General features: G+C 42.2%; 1 protein-coding gene across 2 annotated transcripts; it reads right to left on the reverse strand.

The window, feature by feature from the left end:
• Positions 1 to 554: 554 nt before the first annotated feature.
• LOC112560759 (atrial natriuretic peptide receptor 1-like) lies at positions 555 to 11,404 on the reverse strand. 2 transcript variants are annotated; one of them, XM_025232808.1, is made up of 14 exons: positions 11,299 to 11,404; positions 10,771 to 11,011; positions 10,309 to 10,507; positions 9,797 to 9,984; positions 9,378 to 9,609; positions 6,645 to 6,824; positions 6,168 to 6,463; positions 5,872 to 6,011; positions 5,308 to 5,484; positions 4,680 to 4,898; positions 4,183 to 4,488; positions 3,048 to 3,247; positions 2,517 to 2,757; positions 555 to 2,037 (listed from the first exon to the last, which is right to left on the reverse strand). In XM_025232808.1, the coding sequence occupies exons 7-14, from the start codon at positions 6,175 to 6,177 to the stop codon at positions 1,954 to 1,956; spliced, it is 1,377 nt and encodes a 458-aa protein (XP_025088593.1). In that variant the 5' UTR covers positions 6,178 to 6,463; positions 6,645 to 6,824; positions 9,378 to 9,609; positions 9,797 to 9,984; positions 10,309 to 10,507; positions 10,771 to 11,011; positions 11,299 to 11,404; the 3' UTR covers positions 555 to 1,953. The 2 variants fall into 2 exon arrangements, with proteins under 2 accessions (XP_025088593.1, XP_025088594.1); XM_025232809.1 differs by lacking the exons at positions 6,645 to 6,824; positions 9,378 to 9,609; positions 9,797 to 9,984; ... (1 more) ...; positions 10,771 to 11,011; positions 11,299 to 11,404 and having other exon boundaries at positions 6,168 to 6,578.
• Between the last annotated feature and the right edge of the window lie 4,905 nt (positions 11,405 to 16,309).

The following is a 16,309-nucleotide window of genomic DNA, read 5'->3' on the forward strand; positions in this document are numbered from 1 at the left end:
TCGTGCGTGCGCCAGTGAACCTCTCCCCCGCCTTCCGATGCTATCATCACCCGCGCCGCTTGCAGCATTTCTCTGTGAATCACACGTGAACCCAACCAAAACACTAATCATACCTTCGTCAATTAATCAACACCGGCCCTACTACAGAGCCCTTTGCCATGCAGCATGTCCTGCAGTCGTCCAACCACTTGCAGGTCAAAACACTAGCAGCCCTGGGCTTGTTTATAGAGCTAATGACCGCGTACATCCGTCTGAGCAGAGGGACTGTAGTGGTCATCAGGGGCTCTGATGGTCCCTCTTCACACCATTCTGCCTCGCTGCCCCTTGATGCTGGCAAATTACTCCAGAGCGGAAGTTTTTGGCGTTTTTGGGCGGAAAGTGGGCAGGAAGAGAGTGTGTCGAGCGGTCTCGGGTTCCCTGGCCAGGCTGACAACCGCAGCAAGCTGTAAGCCAAGACCTCACTTCACTCTGTGCCCAGATGCTAACTTTCTCATCAAGATAGTGTCCCTGTCTGCTGCGATCTCGCGCCACAAAGAAAGGACATTAAGCATTCCTGGTGACATCACTTCCGTTTATTTAAACGCTCGTGACTCGGCCTCTCAATACAAATCAGGGGTCAAAAAGTCAATATTTTCTCGACAGCATGACGTGTCCTAATTACTTCGATGTACATTATAATTAGGCTCTTATTTATTTATCAGCCCAAAAATGACTTAAAGAAATGGAATAACATGATATTTGCGAGGAACAATAAAATCCAAAATAAAATAAACTAACTTACACAACATTTGTGTATTTTGTTGTTACACATACATTTAGACAAATCTTGTACAAAAATTTATGTCTCATCGATAGTCCCAACAACGCTCATTTATTAGCTAGGGTTTTTTTTAATGAAATTGTTGATTTTTTTCTGTCCTTTCGCATATATTTCTTGGTTTCTGTGCCCACTCCACTCGCACAAAATGTTTAACTAGGCTTGACTGTTTCATCACATTTCCTTTTCTGTACAGCAGGCAGTATGAATTCCAATCATGATAAGGCAAGGCAAGGCAAAGCAAGGCAAAGCAGACACACAACAAATAAATTATGGGAAAATTCGGCGTTTAACCAGTAATTTGTGTCCCATCGATATAGAAACTGATATCAAATGAAAGGTAAACTTCCTTTTTGGACATACGATAAACCAGTGACATCCCAGGCCGCACACAAAACATAAAAAGAACAGAGAAAAAATTGCAGGAGGAATAGAAACTGAAGAAGGAAAGAAGTTACAGATACAGGGCAAAGAGGCTGGTAGACAAGTGAGCGAAATAATTCTTGCAGTTAGAGCTGACAGTTATAGTTTAAAGAGTTAGAGTTATAAACTTACAGAATTACAAAAATATGAATATTCTGACAATATTCTGTGACAGCTTGACCACCATGCAAAGCCGGAAATCTCAAAATAATGACTAATGTCTAATAATCCTCATCATCCTCATCATCTTCTTCATCCTCATCATCTTCATAATCCTCATCATCCTCATCATCATCATCATAATAATAATAACGAGGATGAGCAGAAAAAGGGGGATTCACAAGAAAACTCGTGTTGATCACCTATGTTGAGTTTACAAAAGTGAATACTCGGCTTCTTGAGGCTATCCCCGATTTCTCTTTGTCCTCCATGCTACATTCAGTTATCTGCCTCTGCACACGACAAAGGTAAAGGTACATCTGTGATCAGGAACACAAGAAATCATGGCTGGCTTGATGGTCAACACCGATGACTCAGCCAGGCCTCTCCTCAAATATCATCACTGAAGCTGCTTCGTACTCGTGGTGGCTTTTCCCTGGAACTTGTGGGGAAATCGGAACCGAACCCGGAACTCGCGCAGCACTTGGATGGATTCTATGTCGGAATTTGAGAAGTTTAATGGAAAGTAAAACACAGAGCAGCTGCTAATTTGCTCACAAGGATTCCGGGTAAAAAGTATCCGTCATCGTTTTGGATCCAATCAACCAGTAGGATTGTGGAGAAGGTTGTTTTTTGTCCTGCCAAAACACCAAAATAAATATAATCAGATGAGGATAATGGATGTCAAGTAAGGACTCAAAATAGCAAGTGTTCATGTGGTCAATCCTATTATTCCCCTCTGTGTGTTTGTGTGTTTGTGTGTCTGTGTGTGTTGTCTGCATTCGTGTCCCCCCTATTCTCCCTCTTCACCCTTCACCCACCTCAACAGACCTCCACCAAATATAAAAGTATGTGTCTGCGCATGCCCGTGCGTGCATTTTTTCTACACACGTGCGAAGGCAAGTACTCGTCGATGCAAGTGCGTATCTTGCATCAAATCGTTTTACGCCGAGACGACCTGATCTGAGGGCCAGTGCGCCGCCCTGATGTCTGTCAGATAGCACCGACCAACGGAAAAGCTACTTTTCTGGATGCCCGCCAAAATGTGAAGAGGTGAGACCCACACATCGTGGGACGGCCTGTTGAGAAAGGGACCTCACAGGGTCCTCCTGCTCACCTGGTCGGGTGCCGGGACCTTGCGCTCCACGCAGGTGAAGGTCCTCAGGGCGCTGATCTGAGTAAACGTCGCTTCTGGCATCTGGATTGTCATCGGCAGACTCGTCGCCGCCATCGACTGAGCTCGAGTCAGGGCTTCTCCTAACACCACGAGTCGGCTTGGCTTGCTGTCCACCAACCCAGCAATGACACTTCCGGTACTCAGCCCGATACGCATGCGCAGTCTGTCCTCCCTCCGGTGTCTGTGGACACACGCGTATATTCCTAGAAATTCAAGATTTCACGAGACAGGCAAAATCCGAGAGAACCTATATTTTATACACAACTACACGAAGATTATAAAAGTTTTAACGTGAACTTCATATATATATATAGTAAACTATCATCTTATCATCATCTGATCATGATGGCATTCATTAACAAGTAACTGCTGTAGATATATAGTGCTATAGCATATAACGATATGCTTGAATTATATCGATACGAATCGCTATATACATCGGGCAGCACTGCTCTACTGTCGGATGCTGACCTTATTGTAAAAGTTCTGGCCATGGACAGCATGGACAGGGCGAGGGTTGCCATGGTTTTGAGATGATCGCACGTGCGCTGTGGCAGCCCCGTTACGAGGGTGTAGGAGTCGTTCAGCACGTGCACTTTGAGGACATCACTTCTCTCGCTAAGTAGTCCGTCCACAGCTTGATACAGATCGGTCAGCATGTCAGTAATATCCTGGACAACACAAACACAACTTCCTGTATTCCAAACACACGGCATTTTCTACATTTCAACACATTTTCTGGGCTTCTCAATAAACAATTTATCTGTTTCTTGGTATTCCAGACTTCAATCTTTATGTCTTAAGCAAATATTCCCTGTATTTCCATAAAAAAGAGAGGACGATTGATCTTGTTTCTGATGCGACGTTCAGGATGAAAAAAATTAGTTAAAAATAAGTAATTAGCAGAGATGATAACTTCAAAGAAGAGTAATGGCACAGCCTTACTTGGCCTGGTTTGCCTTTTTAACTAAGGAAGAAGAGGAGAGATTTGTAAGGCAGTTCCTTTTTGCGAGACCAGCTCGAGTCGATGAAAAACAAAGAGCATGTAAACTCTATAAATAATTGTGAAAATAACTGGTTTTTAGGGATGCTACATATATTTGAAATCGAAAGTGTTCTTGAAAACACTATGTTAAGTTGTTTCTAAACATTTACGACAGGCAAGTAGACGAGAGTTCGCACAACGAATATAAACAGTTTAGTGAAAATAGTTTATTCCATGACATCCGTTAGTTCAATATAACCACAATCAAAGAGAGGCACAAGGGCCAGAAAAAAATTCAAAGAAGCCGGCTACACAGAATTAAAAACTTAAAAAAAATTACTGAGTTATTTAAATGATGGAAAAAAAAAGACAAAATAAATAAAGCAAAGTCTGAAGAACTATAAAAATAAACACATGGTTTAATAAGCAGACAAATAAAAACATCATTGGACCAAAATAAAAATGATAAACCAAATCAAATGAAAGAAAATGTGGGTAAATGAAACATGAAACATACGAACATTGCTCATTGTGATTAATATAGTTGGTCATTGTCAGTGTCATTGTCAGTGTCAGTGTCAGTGTCATTGTCATTGTCATTGTCATGTTGACGGACATCACCTGAGGAGTAGACACTCTCAGTAACTTGTCCATCCCGTGTAGACATGACACCAACACTGTAACACACTCATACAACTGGGTCTGTAACTGCTTGTGTCCCAGCATCCTCGCAACTTCCGGCGGAAGTGACCGAAACCTGGAGAGAACTTCCGTCTTGTCTGTGCTCGCCTGACTCTCATCTACAGGACTGTTATTATTTGCCTTGGCTTTGTCTTCCAGTGATCGGTGAATCACTTGTATGTTCTCTTCCAGCTCGCCCACGTACTGAGTGAGTGAGTCCATCATGCTGTCCATGACAGACCTGATCTAGCAAACAATCAGCGATACAGGTTAATGTTTAAGGTTTACCTTTATCTCGATGGTTTACACCTACGGTAAAAAACCATGCTCACTAATGATTGTCCTCAATAAGATAATCACATTACACAAGTTTTTCCCTAAAATATACATAAATGGTTTACTTGAAACTTTTTAAGAGGACATTACAAGTGCAATACCTTAGGACATGCTTTTCTGATAGAGCCCACCATACTTTGGAAGGAGGGACGCCCCAGGGGGTCCATGTCCCAGGCTCTCTGCATGATGTCTCGGGCTCCCAGGGGTGTGTCTGCCGTAAACACCGGCCGCAGAGAAATGGTTACAATCTGTTCCAGAGTGTCTCTCGGGGACTGAAAGTTGCTTTGTTCTGCGTACGGAATGTCACGGGAAAAAATTTCCTGAAACAGACGCCATATCCTATGTTATACAACTTCAGGATGATCGAGATTGTAAAAATTGTTAAATATGTTTTTATCAGTTTTTAGTTTTGACAGGAAGCCAATGACATAAAAGAAAGACAAACAAGACACCAGAATTTATAAATAGATACGCGTGCACTGTCAAGGCTACAGACAGGAAATCCTTTGTCAGGCGTATCGCTGGACAGCGTGACGTCACGGTTGGACTTCTTTCTGAGTATAGTGATAGTTGCAGTGTATTTCGAAAACATAAGCGGATTTTTGGCCTGAATTTCAGAAATAATATATTGCCTTGAACCTCACTGACATGTGTACCGTTGTAGCTGTGTAACAGCCTAAATGCCTGTTAAGCTAGTTGACCTGTTACACCATCAACAACCTACATCACCTGCATGACGATGGCAAAGCTGTAGACGTCGCTGTGGGTTGTGGGAGGCGTCCGGCCCTTCAGAAGCTCAGGTGCTGTCCAGAACTCCTCCTTGGCCCACTCGTCAATTCCCATGTCAGGGGGCGGTAAACTCTTACCTTGATAGCCGGCCAGTGTGTGAGCCTCCCAACTACTCACCTGCATTGTTGTAAAAATAATATATTACCTTCTTTTAATCAAGCAGAGTTGACATCAAAATCATAATACCCTGTCTGTTTGCAAAAACATCTCGAATTCAAACACGATGAACACAAAATTTAAGATTTGAGGTTATTTGCTTTATTGTTTCACGATTATGAAGGAAAGGTTGCGAAAGGAGTGTGCCAGACATACACACGCACATGCACACATACCGAGAGATTTTATCGCTGTTATTATGATACAACTTTACCTTTTACTTCATTCTCACTCCTTCTTTTCATGACACGACAACTCCTACAAAATTATCCTAATATCTCCTTTTGAATGTTTCAAGACATATAACAAAATTTAACATAATTTAATGCGCAATATTATTACCACTACCCTCACAGACCACAAATCGTCGATGAAAATTTTGCTTGAAGTCAGGGAGCCGTGAATGAGTTTCTGACTGTGAAGGTACGCCATACCTTTCGCGATACCAAGACATAAGGAGAACTTTGAAGTTGTTGTCAATGTTGTACCTGGAAATAAGAAAAGGCATTACAAGGTCTTGTACATTATCAACTTTTACCTTTTCCTGTTCTTCAAAGCTTCCAGAAATATAAAATAACAATACCTTCTAGCTTTGTCCTAAATGCAATACAAAAATGAAAAAAAAAAACAATAAAAGACTTGACCTTGTTCCATGAAGGAGGTTCTGTAGGTCTCCCTTGGAGCAATAGTTGCTGACTGTAGAGTACAGCCCGTCCTGTAGGAGCAGTCCACAAAACTCGCTAATGTTTGCGTGACGCACCTGATCGCGCATCCACAGAATGGCACGGCGCATGCGCAAGTTGACAGCACGTGACAAGACGTATTGCTCCACCAGCAGCACGCGCCGCCCCCGCCACCTGCCGGTGCGGAATCCCGCCCTCATGGACATGGCCTGCAGGTGGGAGTTGTCCGAGTCCAGAGAGATGATGGATGGATAGACCTGGCAAGTGAACAAACAACAGCCTGACGATGGATAATAATAACTGGCAGAAGAGCGTGAAGGACTTGACTGTTCTCCTCGTGCAAGACTTGTTTATCATCACCCAAATAAATACATTATGAAACTACATCACTTCCCAAACACACAAAGTTTATTAAAACATAGATTATTAAAGAATAACTTTATTTCTTGAGCCATTCATCGCAGCTTTCGAACCAAACGACTGGCTGTTCTCGTTGTCCTGTTCGCCATCGAAGACGATGTCATCGCTGTTTATTTTCCACTCATTCCGTAAGAAGGGCTCGGTTGAGACGAATTTGGTCCCGAACCATGTACAGCAGCAAGCAAATGAAGAGTAAGCCTGTCACAGACAGAAAAGATATTTCACTGACATCTATTGTCAGCCATCACCTCGTGTGTCATTCTTGTCAATGACATTTTCTGGACGCAGCCGCGGTAAAGTTGAAGAAAAATGAACAATTAGCAAAATAAACAACTGATCAATGCGTACGTGTCATCTACGGTGTCACCGATCACCGGAACTAAAAAATATATCCATGGTATTCATATTGCCATGGCATAGCGTCGCACGAACTGTTTCAACACTTTGTGCGAGTTTTTGCCTGTCTCGCGGTAAGTCGCTGCGATCTGCGACACGATAGGGACTGTCATTTCTGGTACTGTCATCTGACACCACAGACACTGTTACTTCTGGCACCACAGGCATTGTCACAAGAGTTTGTGGTGATGGTTTGGAAGAGTAGCATACCACCCTGGCGTTTCCTCTTCACTGTCGTCATCCTGATATGGCGCCTCCCGCAGTTAATGTCCTTTATCTTGGAGTATACAAATGATCGTCTAGGTACGATGAAATTAAACAGTTCGCATGGTGATCTGCATTAAACCTCTGAAAGTGGCACGTCAGACCCATTGGCATCCTGGAACGGGCGTGTTTGCCAGCGGCCCTAGCCAGTACAATGTTTTCTCAAGATGAGCTTCATGCACGGCTACACATCTGCGGTAGAGTCCATTATCCGATCAAGGACGTTCTTCCCTAGTAGAAGCGACACACTTGTGACCACATCGACCAGGTCCTTGACCACCAGGATAGGAACGTCCTCAGACGCTGGCCGTAAACATGTCCACCACCGCCAAGTTTGTTTAGCTGTAAGTCCTGTATGAACCGTCGTTACCTCACTGCCGGTGTCGAGCAACGCCATCACTCAACTGCCATAAATGACAACCTCCGCCGTCGGACACTTTCCAGTCATTTATTTCCCTGTCATCCTGTTACGGACGACGGGGGCAGTGACCGGTCGGGCTGCAGTCCTCCGAGATGGTGTCAATCGCCGCCACTTCGATGCTCTGCGCCGCCTTCTACCTCGCCTGCTTAAATTCTGGAGCTTCTGGCGTATTCGTCAACCACCTCATCAACGTTGCTGTGGCACTGATTCACGCCTCCACTAGGACACCCAAGATATCTCTTGCGTCATGCGGAAGCATCATAACTCGACGTCTGGCAAGCGAGCTCAAGGTAACCACGAGCCGCATTCTGACACATCGGGTTTATGGCGAGAGCTAACTCGACCTCTGTTTCAATCTCGTCGACACTCGTTGGTCCACCGGCAAACTACTGAAAGCGGACTAACTAGTATGCTCGTAGAGCCTCTGCCCACCCAACGGATAGCATCATGGTCCTCTCTATGTACTAATCTTCTGTCGTGGGCTTCTGCCCGTGATGAACTGTTTCTGTTTGTTAAGCAGTGCTTTTAGGCCCTTGGTCACCCAAGGTTTGTTGTTAGGATAAACATACACTGCCTGATGGACTGGTGCAATCAACACTATTTTACTCCTCACTTTTACTCCTAACTGTTTGTTAAATGTCTGTATGGGTATGTGAGCAAAGACAAATTTCTGTCCTCCTGGGCAGACAATAAAGTCTGTTTTGATTTGATTTTGATTAAATAGTAATTTTTCATAAACAGCTTTCACGATTAAAAAGTGATTCTTTTAAAAATACTGAGTAGTCATTAACATACACAGGGTCACAACCTTTCTTAGGACATGTTTATAGATACACGATATTAGATAGACAGCATAACGACTGCAGACATCTTTATTCTACACGAAGGATATATTTCGTTGATTTAATGTAAAAGAAAAGTTAATGACTGAAAAGTAGAACATGAGTGGTCAGCGATGCCATTAGCCAAATAAAAATCGACGATAATGGTAAAAACCCTAACCCTCCATTAAAAAATTATTTTTTATCTTTTTTTCCTCTCTCTCTCTCTCTCCTCTATGTCTCTGTCTCTCTGACTGTCGTGTGCTTCTATCTTCGTCTTTTCTGTTCCTCGCTAATCTTCAAGACCATCAGTTCTACATGTCATAAAAACCTCTTGTCACGGAGATAGATGCCTACCTACTTCATTAATTAAATAGAATGGCGGCGAAGAAAGATAACACAATACTTTCTCTGCACGACACCTCACACTATACAAAGAAATTTCCTTCCTTCTCCTAGGAGTCTTCAGAATTCCTAAAATACAAAGAACTCGAAGCAAGATAAGCTTCCCAGACGGCAAGAAAATGATTGCAAATCAGCCACAGATATTTTTGCTCATATACCCATTGGACAAGGCGGCTGAGAAATAAACTAACAAAACACATATTAAGGCTAACAAAACAGAAATAGCTATTGGGATATGGTAGAAAAAAAAACAACAGGAGATACACCATCCATCTTTTGAGTCTGAGGATCTCTCCTACTGAGTTTATTACTCACCTTTGCTCCATTTCTTTAAAGGTCTGTCATTATCGTGACATTACTATGAAGCCTCGCGGGTTTGGATGACTGGTATCTGTTAGACTTCGCTAACTTGAAGAAAGAAGAGATAAATGGCCAGCAACTTACTGAAAATAGGCACCGTTATGAAGACGGGTAGTCTCCACTCCTGAGATGCGATCTCTTCGTACTGGAGGTCAGCAAGCACCAGACTGTAGACATTGTGGTCCTGACACGTCATCGTCTTCAGCACCTTGTCGATGACCAGACTGGACACTGTGGTTGTCACAGGCACCATGTGCAGGTTCTCACATTCCGTGCGGGGAATGGTGTCCGTGTAGAACCACTCGATGTACCGCACCTTGACCAACACCACACAGCGCATGCGCTGATTGTCTTATATGTCACGTGCGCTTTTGAAACAATTATGTTTTAATGAATAAAAGATATCACCATCCCAATATACTGGCTCGACAAGCTTTGTATCAAGTATCTAATCAACATATGTAGATTGAAAGAAAGAAAGGGACAAAATGCAAGAGACTTACCAGTTCTCGCGCAACAACACAGTCTGTCATCGTTGTTTTCCTCACAATGAGGTAACTATAGGCAGGCAATCGGGTAGGAGAAAGCTCCGGGTGGGTTAACTAGCGATGTGGTCATGCGGTCGGTGAATGTTCCGGCAAAGTCATCCATTGCACTTCTGACATTTACTGGTGTGGCATCCACAAAGTTTCTGAAAGTACAAGGGACTAGATGTCTGAATGGATCGTATAGCTTTTTTCAGACCTAACAGAGCCACCAGACCCCGTTCATCCTGTAATACTTTTGGAAGCCTTAGTGATGGGAGAGAAGTACATTCACTGAGTCCTCACAAGAGTCACCTTAAGTTCTAAATACCGCGTGCCGAGGATGCTACTGACTAATATTAGAAAGAAGAAGAGAAAAAAGAAAAATATAAAGAAAACGAACAATAAAAAAGAAAAACAAGAACAAGGAAGAAGTAGAATCAATAATAATAACAACAACAGGTAAGTCCGTGTTTAAAACAAATGTCTACCCAGCTTTGTTCTGCAGCCCTGGCGTAGGGCAGCTTCCCAGTGACAGCATCGCTGTGCCCCAAGTAACCTATGGAGTACTTCGTGGACAGGATGAGACCAGACACTCCTCTGTTGGTCTCTCCAAACAGCGTGACTACCTGTGGGTCCCACACATAAGGTGAGTCATCGTCCCTCAAGCCTTCACTGAAGGTCCCAAACCTGCAAGTACACACATGTTAAAAAAAAAACATCACCTCTCTCCCATTGTTTACTTTTACTGGATTAATATCCCTGTTCCCTAAGAGTCAACTCGTCCAACCTATCCAGTAACTATTCAAACTGAAATAAGTTTCACTTGCACAGGTTGTTGAAAGCATGCTGGCCTTGTTATTATTCTGCATGATTCTATTATTATTAAAATTAAAAGAAGAAAGCCATAGACAGGTGGTGTTACGAGAGCATAACTCAAGAAGAACAAATACGTGTTTTTCCAGCTTGTGATCGGAGGCGCTGAGGCAGGAGGTGAAGAGCTCTGTGGATCCAGACTTGTCCCGTCGAGCAGTCACCTGGATGGGTTGGGCCGGCATCTTGGTGCCGGGGTTGCTGTCGACAAGAGACGAATGATTCCAGTGCTGGATAGACCCGTTGTAGATGCCCACGATGTCACTCATTTTTAGGTTTAGGTTGGACACCCCGGGTAGGTTGAAAGCCATGACGATTGCCCTTGAAAAAAAGGTTACAATTTAGTAATTAATTAGACACTTAATGTACTTTAGAGGTCATTCAATTCATGTGGTCTTGTAAAGTTTCTCGTTTCAACTAATTTTAACTCATTATCTTACCACCATCGTCAAATTAAAAGTTTGGCGAAAGGCGAGGTGGCGACATAGAGAGGTGGTATGGTCTTTAGAGGGATGACTAGGGGAACTTTCAGTTCGGCGAAAAGAAAGTTAGAGAAATAACGAGTTTCAACTGTGTTTTGGATGATTTGAACTTTGTCAAAGACCTACCCGCCAATAGCCGGAAACATCTGAAGGTCAGGATATTCCATGTAGTCCGTGTCGTTGAGAACTGACTCTGAGCCAGCATAGGCCACTGCAGGTCCTGTCTCACCCTGCGAGACAGTTGTAATGAAAGTTAGTTAAGGACATGATTGCATTTTGACACCTAACAATGTTTCATTTTTACCTGTGATGATTTGTTTTTTTAATGTATCGAGTGTCTGCATGAGTTGTTTGAAAGCTTCTGGAAAGGACGAGTGTTCAGTTTAAATTGTAACGGGTGGCCAGTCTCTCCTTCCAGAGGAAACACGCTGGCTGCCTCACTAGGCTGCGCTTTCGGGAATTAAGATTGTGGCCGCCAAGCCCGGTAAGAACGAATTTTAATATTTCTTATCTGTTTAAAAGTTGATGTTCTGGACAGTACTGTAAATTTGTATCCCCAGTGATATTAATATGACGCTGTAGTATGAACAATTACTATTAGATATAAAAAGCGGAGGAAAATGTGCACACATTTGAAACGCAATTGAACTCATGCATATTAACATTTGTGCTTTTAAATAGCTTATAGCAGATACTCTAGAATATAGCCTCAAAATATAAAGGTGTGCGTGTAGACTAGACTATCTCTACGACATTACATAGACACTACACAATGCTCGCCTTGATACTAGCCAGCCCTGCGCCGCTTCCCACTGACAGGTACTTCATGCTGAGGTCAATCCATCGTGACCTGTGGGCCTTGTAGGCCGGAAGCCAAGCAGAATAAACGTCAAACGGAAACGAGGCTCCGGCCCCGTTGATCTCCACCGAGCTCTCGCACACCGTGACGGTCAGCAGGAGGAAGGACGTGCAGATGGACCTGGCTCCGCGCCATGTGATGCTGTATTGTCCTCAGACCTCATCCACTGAAACACAGGTCAATAAGATTTCCTTAATTTCTTTATTTACTATTATCAATTATTATTGTTTTAGTGTGATCATAAGTATAAACAATTACTTTTTTTTCGTTGTTTATACATAGACTTAAACCTAGTAGTTGAAGATTTGAACAGATGACCAAATAAGATGCGTTAGGAAAGTTGCAGGTAATATCCCCACAGATTATTTGAGTGTATGTAAATGGACTTTATAATGAGACTCTCTTCAACTGGCTTATGAACATGAAGTAGTGGAGTGGTCCTGTGCAAGATTTGTTTCTTATTGCCCAAGAGAGACATGGCCTTTGGACCTTGCCAGCTGCCGTGTCTATGTGATCATCCCAACGACAGTACCAAGGGACTAATGAATGAATACGAGAACAGGTGAAAATCACTATTTAGATGTTACCAATCCTGAAAACGCTGACGAAAGTCGTCATCAAGACTCGAGCTCTTGCGAAAATTCCAGAAAAAGTTTTCTTTTCTAAAGATTCTATTTTCAATGAAACAGTATTCATGGAGAGTTCAAAACCAGCAATAAAGCAACAATCATGATGATTCTCACACAGCCATTGGAACTAAAACTATATCAACAACGATTTGCAATTATAGATTTTCTCTTTCAGATGGCAAGAAAGCGAGAGCTTTGACCTCTTCAACAAACAGCCGCCCACAGCAAGAAGTTGATTGTCCAGCTAAGAGTTTCAAACACTCCTCTCTGGGCTGGGACTCACAGCATCTGGGCTCTCTTGTGTGGGGATCGGTTCTCAGATTATTGAAATATTGTATTTCTTGTCTTTCTTTTCCCCGATCTGTCATACATTTACTTCTCTTGGGACAAGAGACTTGAATTTCCTTTTGCTATACGAGGTACAATAGGGTATCCCGATGTATGATCAATTTTGACTTAATAAATATGATAGAAATTTTTTCAGTACAGTTCTACTTGTATTTATTTTGTTGAACAATTAAGGCGAGCCTCTTGCAGTCATGCTTGGGGAGGTGGTATTTCCAGTAAGTAGAAGTATTTCTATAGATTGAATGACAAGAAAACGAGGGAAAGATTGCTGGTATTATTAAAAAACTTCTTTCTTTTTTTTTCTACCTTTCTCTTTGTCTTGTTATGTATTTATACTTTAATCTTTGTGCTTTTATTGTGGCTTGCCAAACCCTAAAACAAGGCCACACATCATGTATCCTCTACCCTCCAACACAAGGATAGCCATCCGTAGGTCTCTGCATCGCAGTTTCTAATAGCAACATTGAATTTACGGCCAAACAAATGGAGCAGGGATACTTCATTACCAACGACCTATGGGTTTCTACACACTGACAGGCCAGATACAGACTAGTTGGGTGAGAGATGTCATCATCCAAACAACAAAGAAAGTAGTGGGATGGCGGTAAACACGACTCGGCACCGAGGACTACAAACACAATCTCTCACGACATAGTCTCAGATAACTAATGACATCTCCATCCCATACATTAAAAAGATGGCAGCTACAATGCAAACTTGAAGCAGGTTTAATTACTAACATTACCCGTTAATCAATACCAAACGTCTACATCACCTTGAAAAGTAAAATGTAGAATCAATAGAAGCTCCTATTCTTACTGCTTTCATTTACAGAAATGTTAATGACACACTGGCATGGAATGGCCATGTCAGCTCTGATGGATGTGCTGCTTGCAGCCAAGAAATATATATATATACTGCTAGAGGACTTTAACTTCGACATCTTGAAACAGAGCAAACATTTGTTAGGAAAAAATACCCTCTTCAAACTCACACAGCTGCTTACAAGAGTCACTAATACATCCAAACTTTAATCACCTTCTTTACTGCATTCCTATTTGCAGTCTTTGAGTCTTTGAGACAGTGCACGGGAGTTGTCGATGAAATATTTGTCCTTATGTTATTGCATATTGTTATTTGTCAACAATGTAAAAGACTAAACAATAGTATCCACAATCAAGGATGCTGAACAGACAAAGAAAGTTCAGGGAAAGGTCATTGATTTTTTTTACTTAAAATAGTAAAATGGAAACTTTCGACTGGTGGGGCGTTAAAATGGTGGATGAGGGTTGAAAGCCATTATTTGAAGTGTTGGACGAGAGTTGCAAACGGGGCTGTGAGGTGTTCTAGAAGGTTGTGTTAAGCTGTGCAAACCCAGGTGCGAGAGGTATAGGGATGTAGCAACCCGCCATAAACCTCGAGGGTCGTAGAAGTCCCTCATCCACCCCCGGGGTGTAGCGGGCCCATAATGTTCCAACCTTCAACGTGTTCTTACACAGCCACATAACCTTTGACGACAGAGACCTTTCCATCCTGCGTCCATTGAACTGCAGAGATATTTGCACATCTTTTCGACAAACACTATACAGGAAACAATTTATTTTGGAGGAAATGACTTCTGTTTACATTAAAAAAATCAATGCTGGGAAAGAACATCAGTCCACAAGCGTGGTTGAAAGCCTGTGTGCGGCGCTGAGTTGTGTGAGAGCTCTCAGAGAAACATCAATCCAAAGAATCGGTGAGATATTCTTTTTGTTGTTATAAACCAAACCCATTGTTACATTGTAATGTATATCCCGGAGCATGTTGAGTAACTAGACAGTCTGAAGGTGCATAGCACCAGCACTATTGTTTCCATGTCCTCGACCTAAAACTGGAGAAATCGCATGAGTCCCGACAAACAAATAAACAAGCAAACGAGTCATAACCGTTTTTTTTTATCAGCTTATCAGTTTGGTTGGTCATCTTTTTGAGACACTCCAATAGTATCTTGAGAGTAGTTTTTATACACGTTTTTTTAAGAACTTTAGCTTAAGCTTTCATTGACTTTCTTCATTGCGTTTTCCTGAATGAATGCTTTATCCTGACTTTGCTTATATTTGTCTTATTCTGTATTTCCATTATTTAAGGATAACTTCAACTCTCCATATGCTGCCTTCTCTCTGCTGTCTTCGTGGACTCCGGACTGGGGTTCAGAAGGAACATCACTCAAGGTTCATGTATTAAGCCCTAACATTTTCTCTGATTTGACTAATTTTGTGAAATAAAATTATGGAATCCGGCTGTGTCCAGTTTCTTTCATTGTTTTACATCAACATCCCTGAAGCCGCTGTGTGACAAGCCATAATCAACTATCGCGATGAAATGTTATTTTCATTAAAGACATATGGTCTGTCCATCAGCTGATCACAAAATATGTTTTGTAACCAATATAGTAACTGAGGTTCAAACAAAGACGAACCAGCGATAGACAATGTCTTAGACCTGTCTACTTTCCTAAAACAAATGTTTCAGTTTACCAATCAGAGAAAAGATAAACAACAGGAAACGACTATTTCATTCTTGTTATCAAATTATTAAGTCTTCGTCCTCTCTACCGATTTCGGTCTAAATCAGGACAAAGAAAAGCCATTAGGGTAGGGTTTTATTAACACAGAATATCTTCCGAAACAGCAACTGTTAACACATTTCAAACCTGCTAGAGACTGAGACACCTTTGAAAATGAAGTCCTATTAGAGGCTCTAAGTGCACTTTGTGTTTGAATGTGTAATTGAGTAGCTATTGTTCGAGTATAAAGATGGATATAGGCCAAATTACTACCTACCTTAAAGTAGACTTCAAGTGTAAAATTGTAAATTAAAATGTTTATTTCATTAAAAAAAAATACTAATTCCTAACATCAAACCAAGCAGCTTAGTTCCGTTCCTCTAGTTGTGACTATGGTAGCTATACAGTACCTTACCTCAATTTTTGCGCTCGAGAACCATGTCCTCCTGGATGATTCGAAATCTTCCTATTGATTCAAAAGGAGTAGAAGGTTCCAGAAAGCCTATTTGTACAGCCACAGTACCTCTAATCTCGACAACCGCGGGACGCTCTCTGCTCCATTCCACCAGCGATACGAGATAATTATACTGTAACGCGCGGACACACCCTTTACACACGGACCTGCACGCGCATGTGTGTGTGAAAGTGTGTGCGTGCTTCCACTCGCGTTTTCACGTGCTTCTCGCAAAACAGAGGCGCGCGGTCGTTCGCGCATGCGCGCCATTGCCAGACTACCTGTCTGTTAACGCTGGA

This window comes from Pomacea canaliculata, linkage group LG3, assembly GCF_003073045.1.
Source record: "Pomacea canaliculata isolate SZHN2017 linkage group LG3, ASM307304v1, whole genome shotgun sequence".
NCBI classification, from domain to species: Eukaryota; Metazoa; Mollusca; class Gastropoda; order Architaenioglossa; family Ampullariidae; genus Pomacea; species Pomacea canaliculata.

Coding starts and splice junctions, on each gene's coding strand:
- LOC112560759 (XM_025232808.1), bottom strand. Junction 4,899..5,307: donor GCTTTGCCATCGTCATGCAG/GTGATGTAGGTT, acceptor CGTCTGTTTCAG/GAAATTTTTTCCCGTGACAT. Junction 4,489..4,679: donor TCAGAAAAGCATGTCCTAAG/GTATTGCACTTG, acceptor ATTGTTTGCTAG/ATCAGGTCTGTCATGGACAG.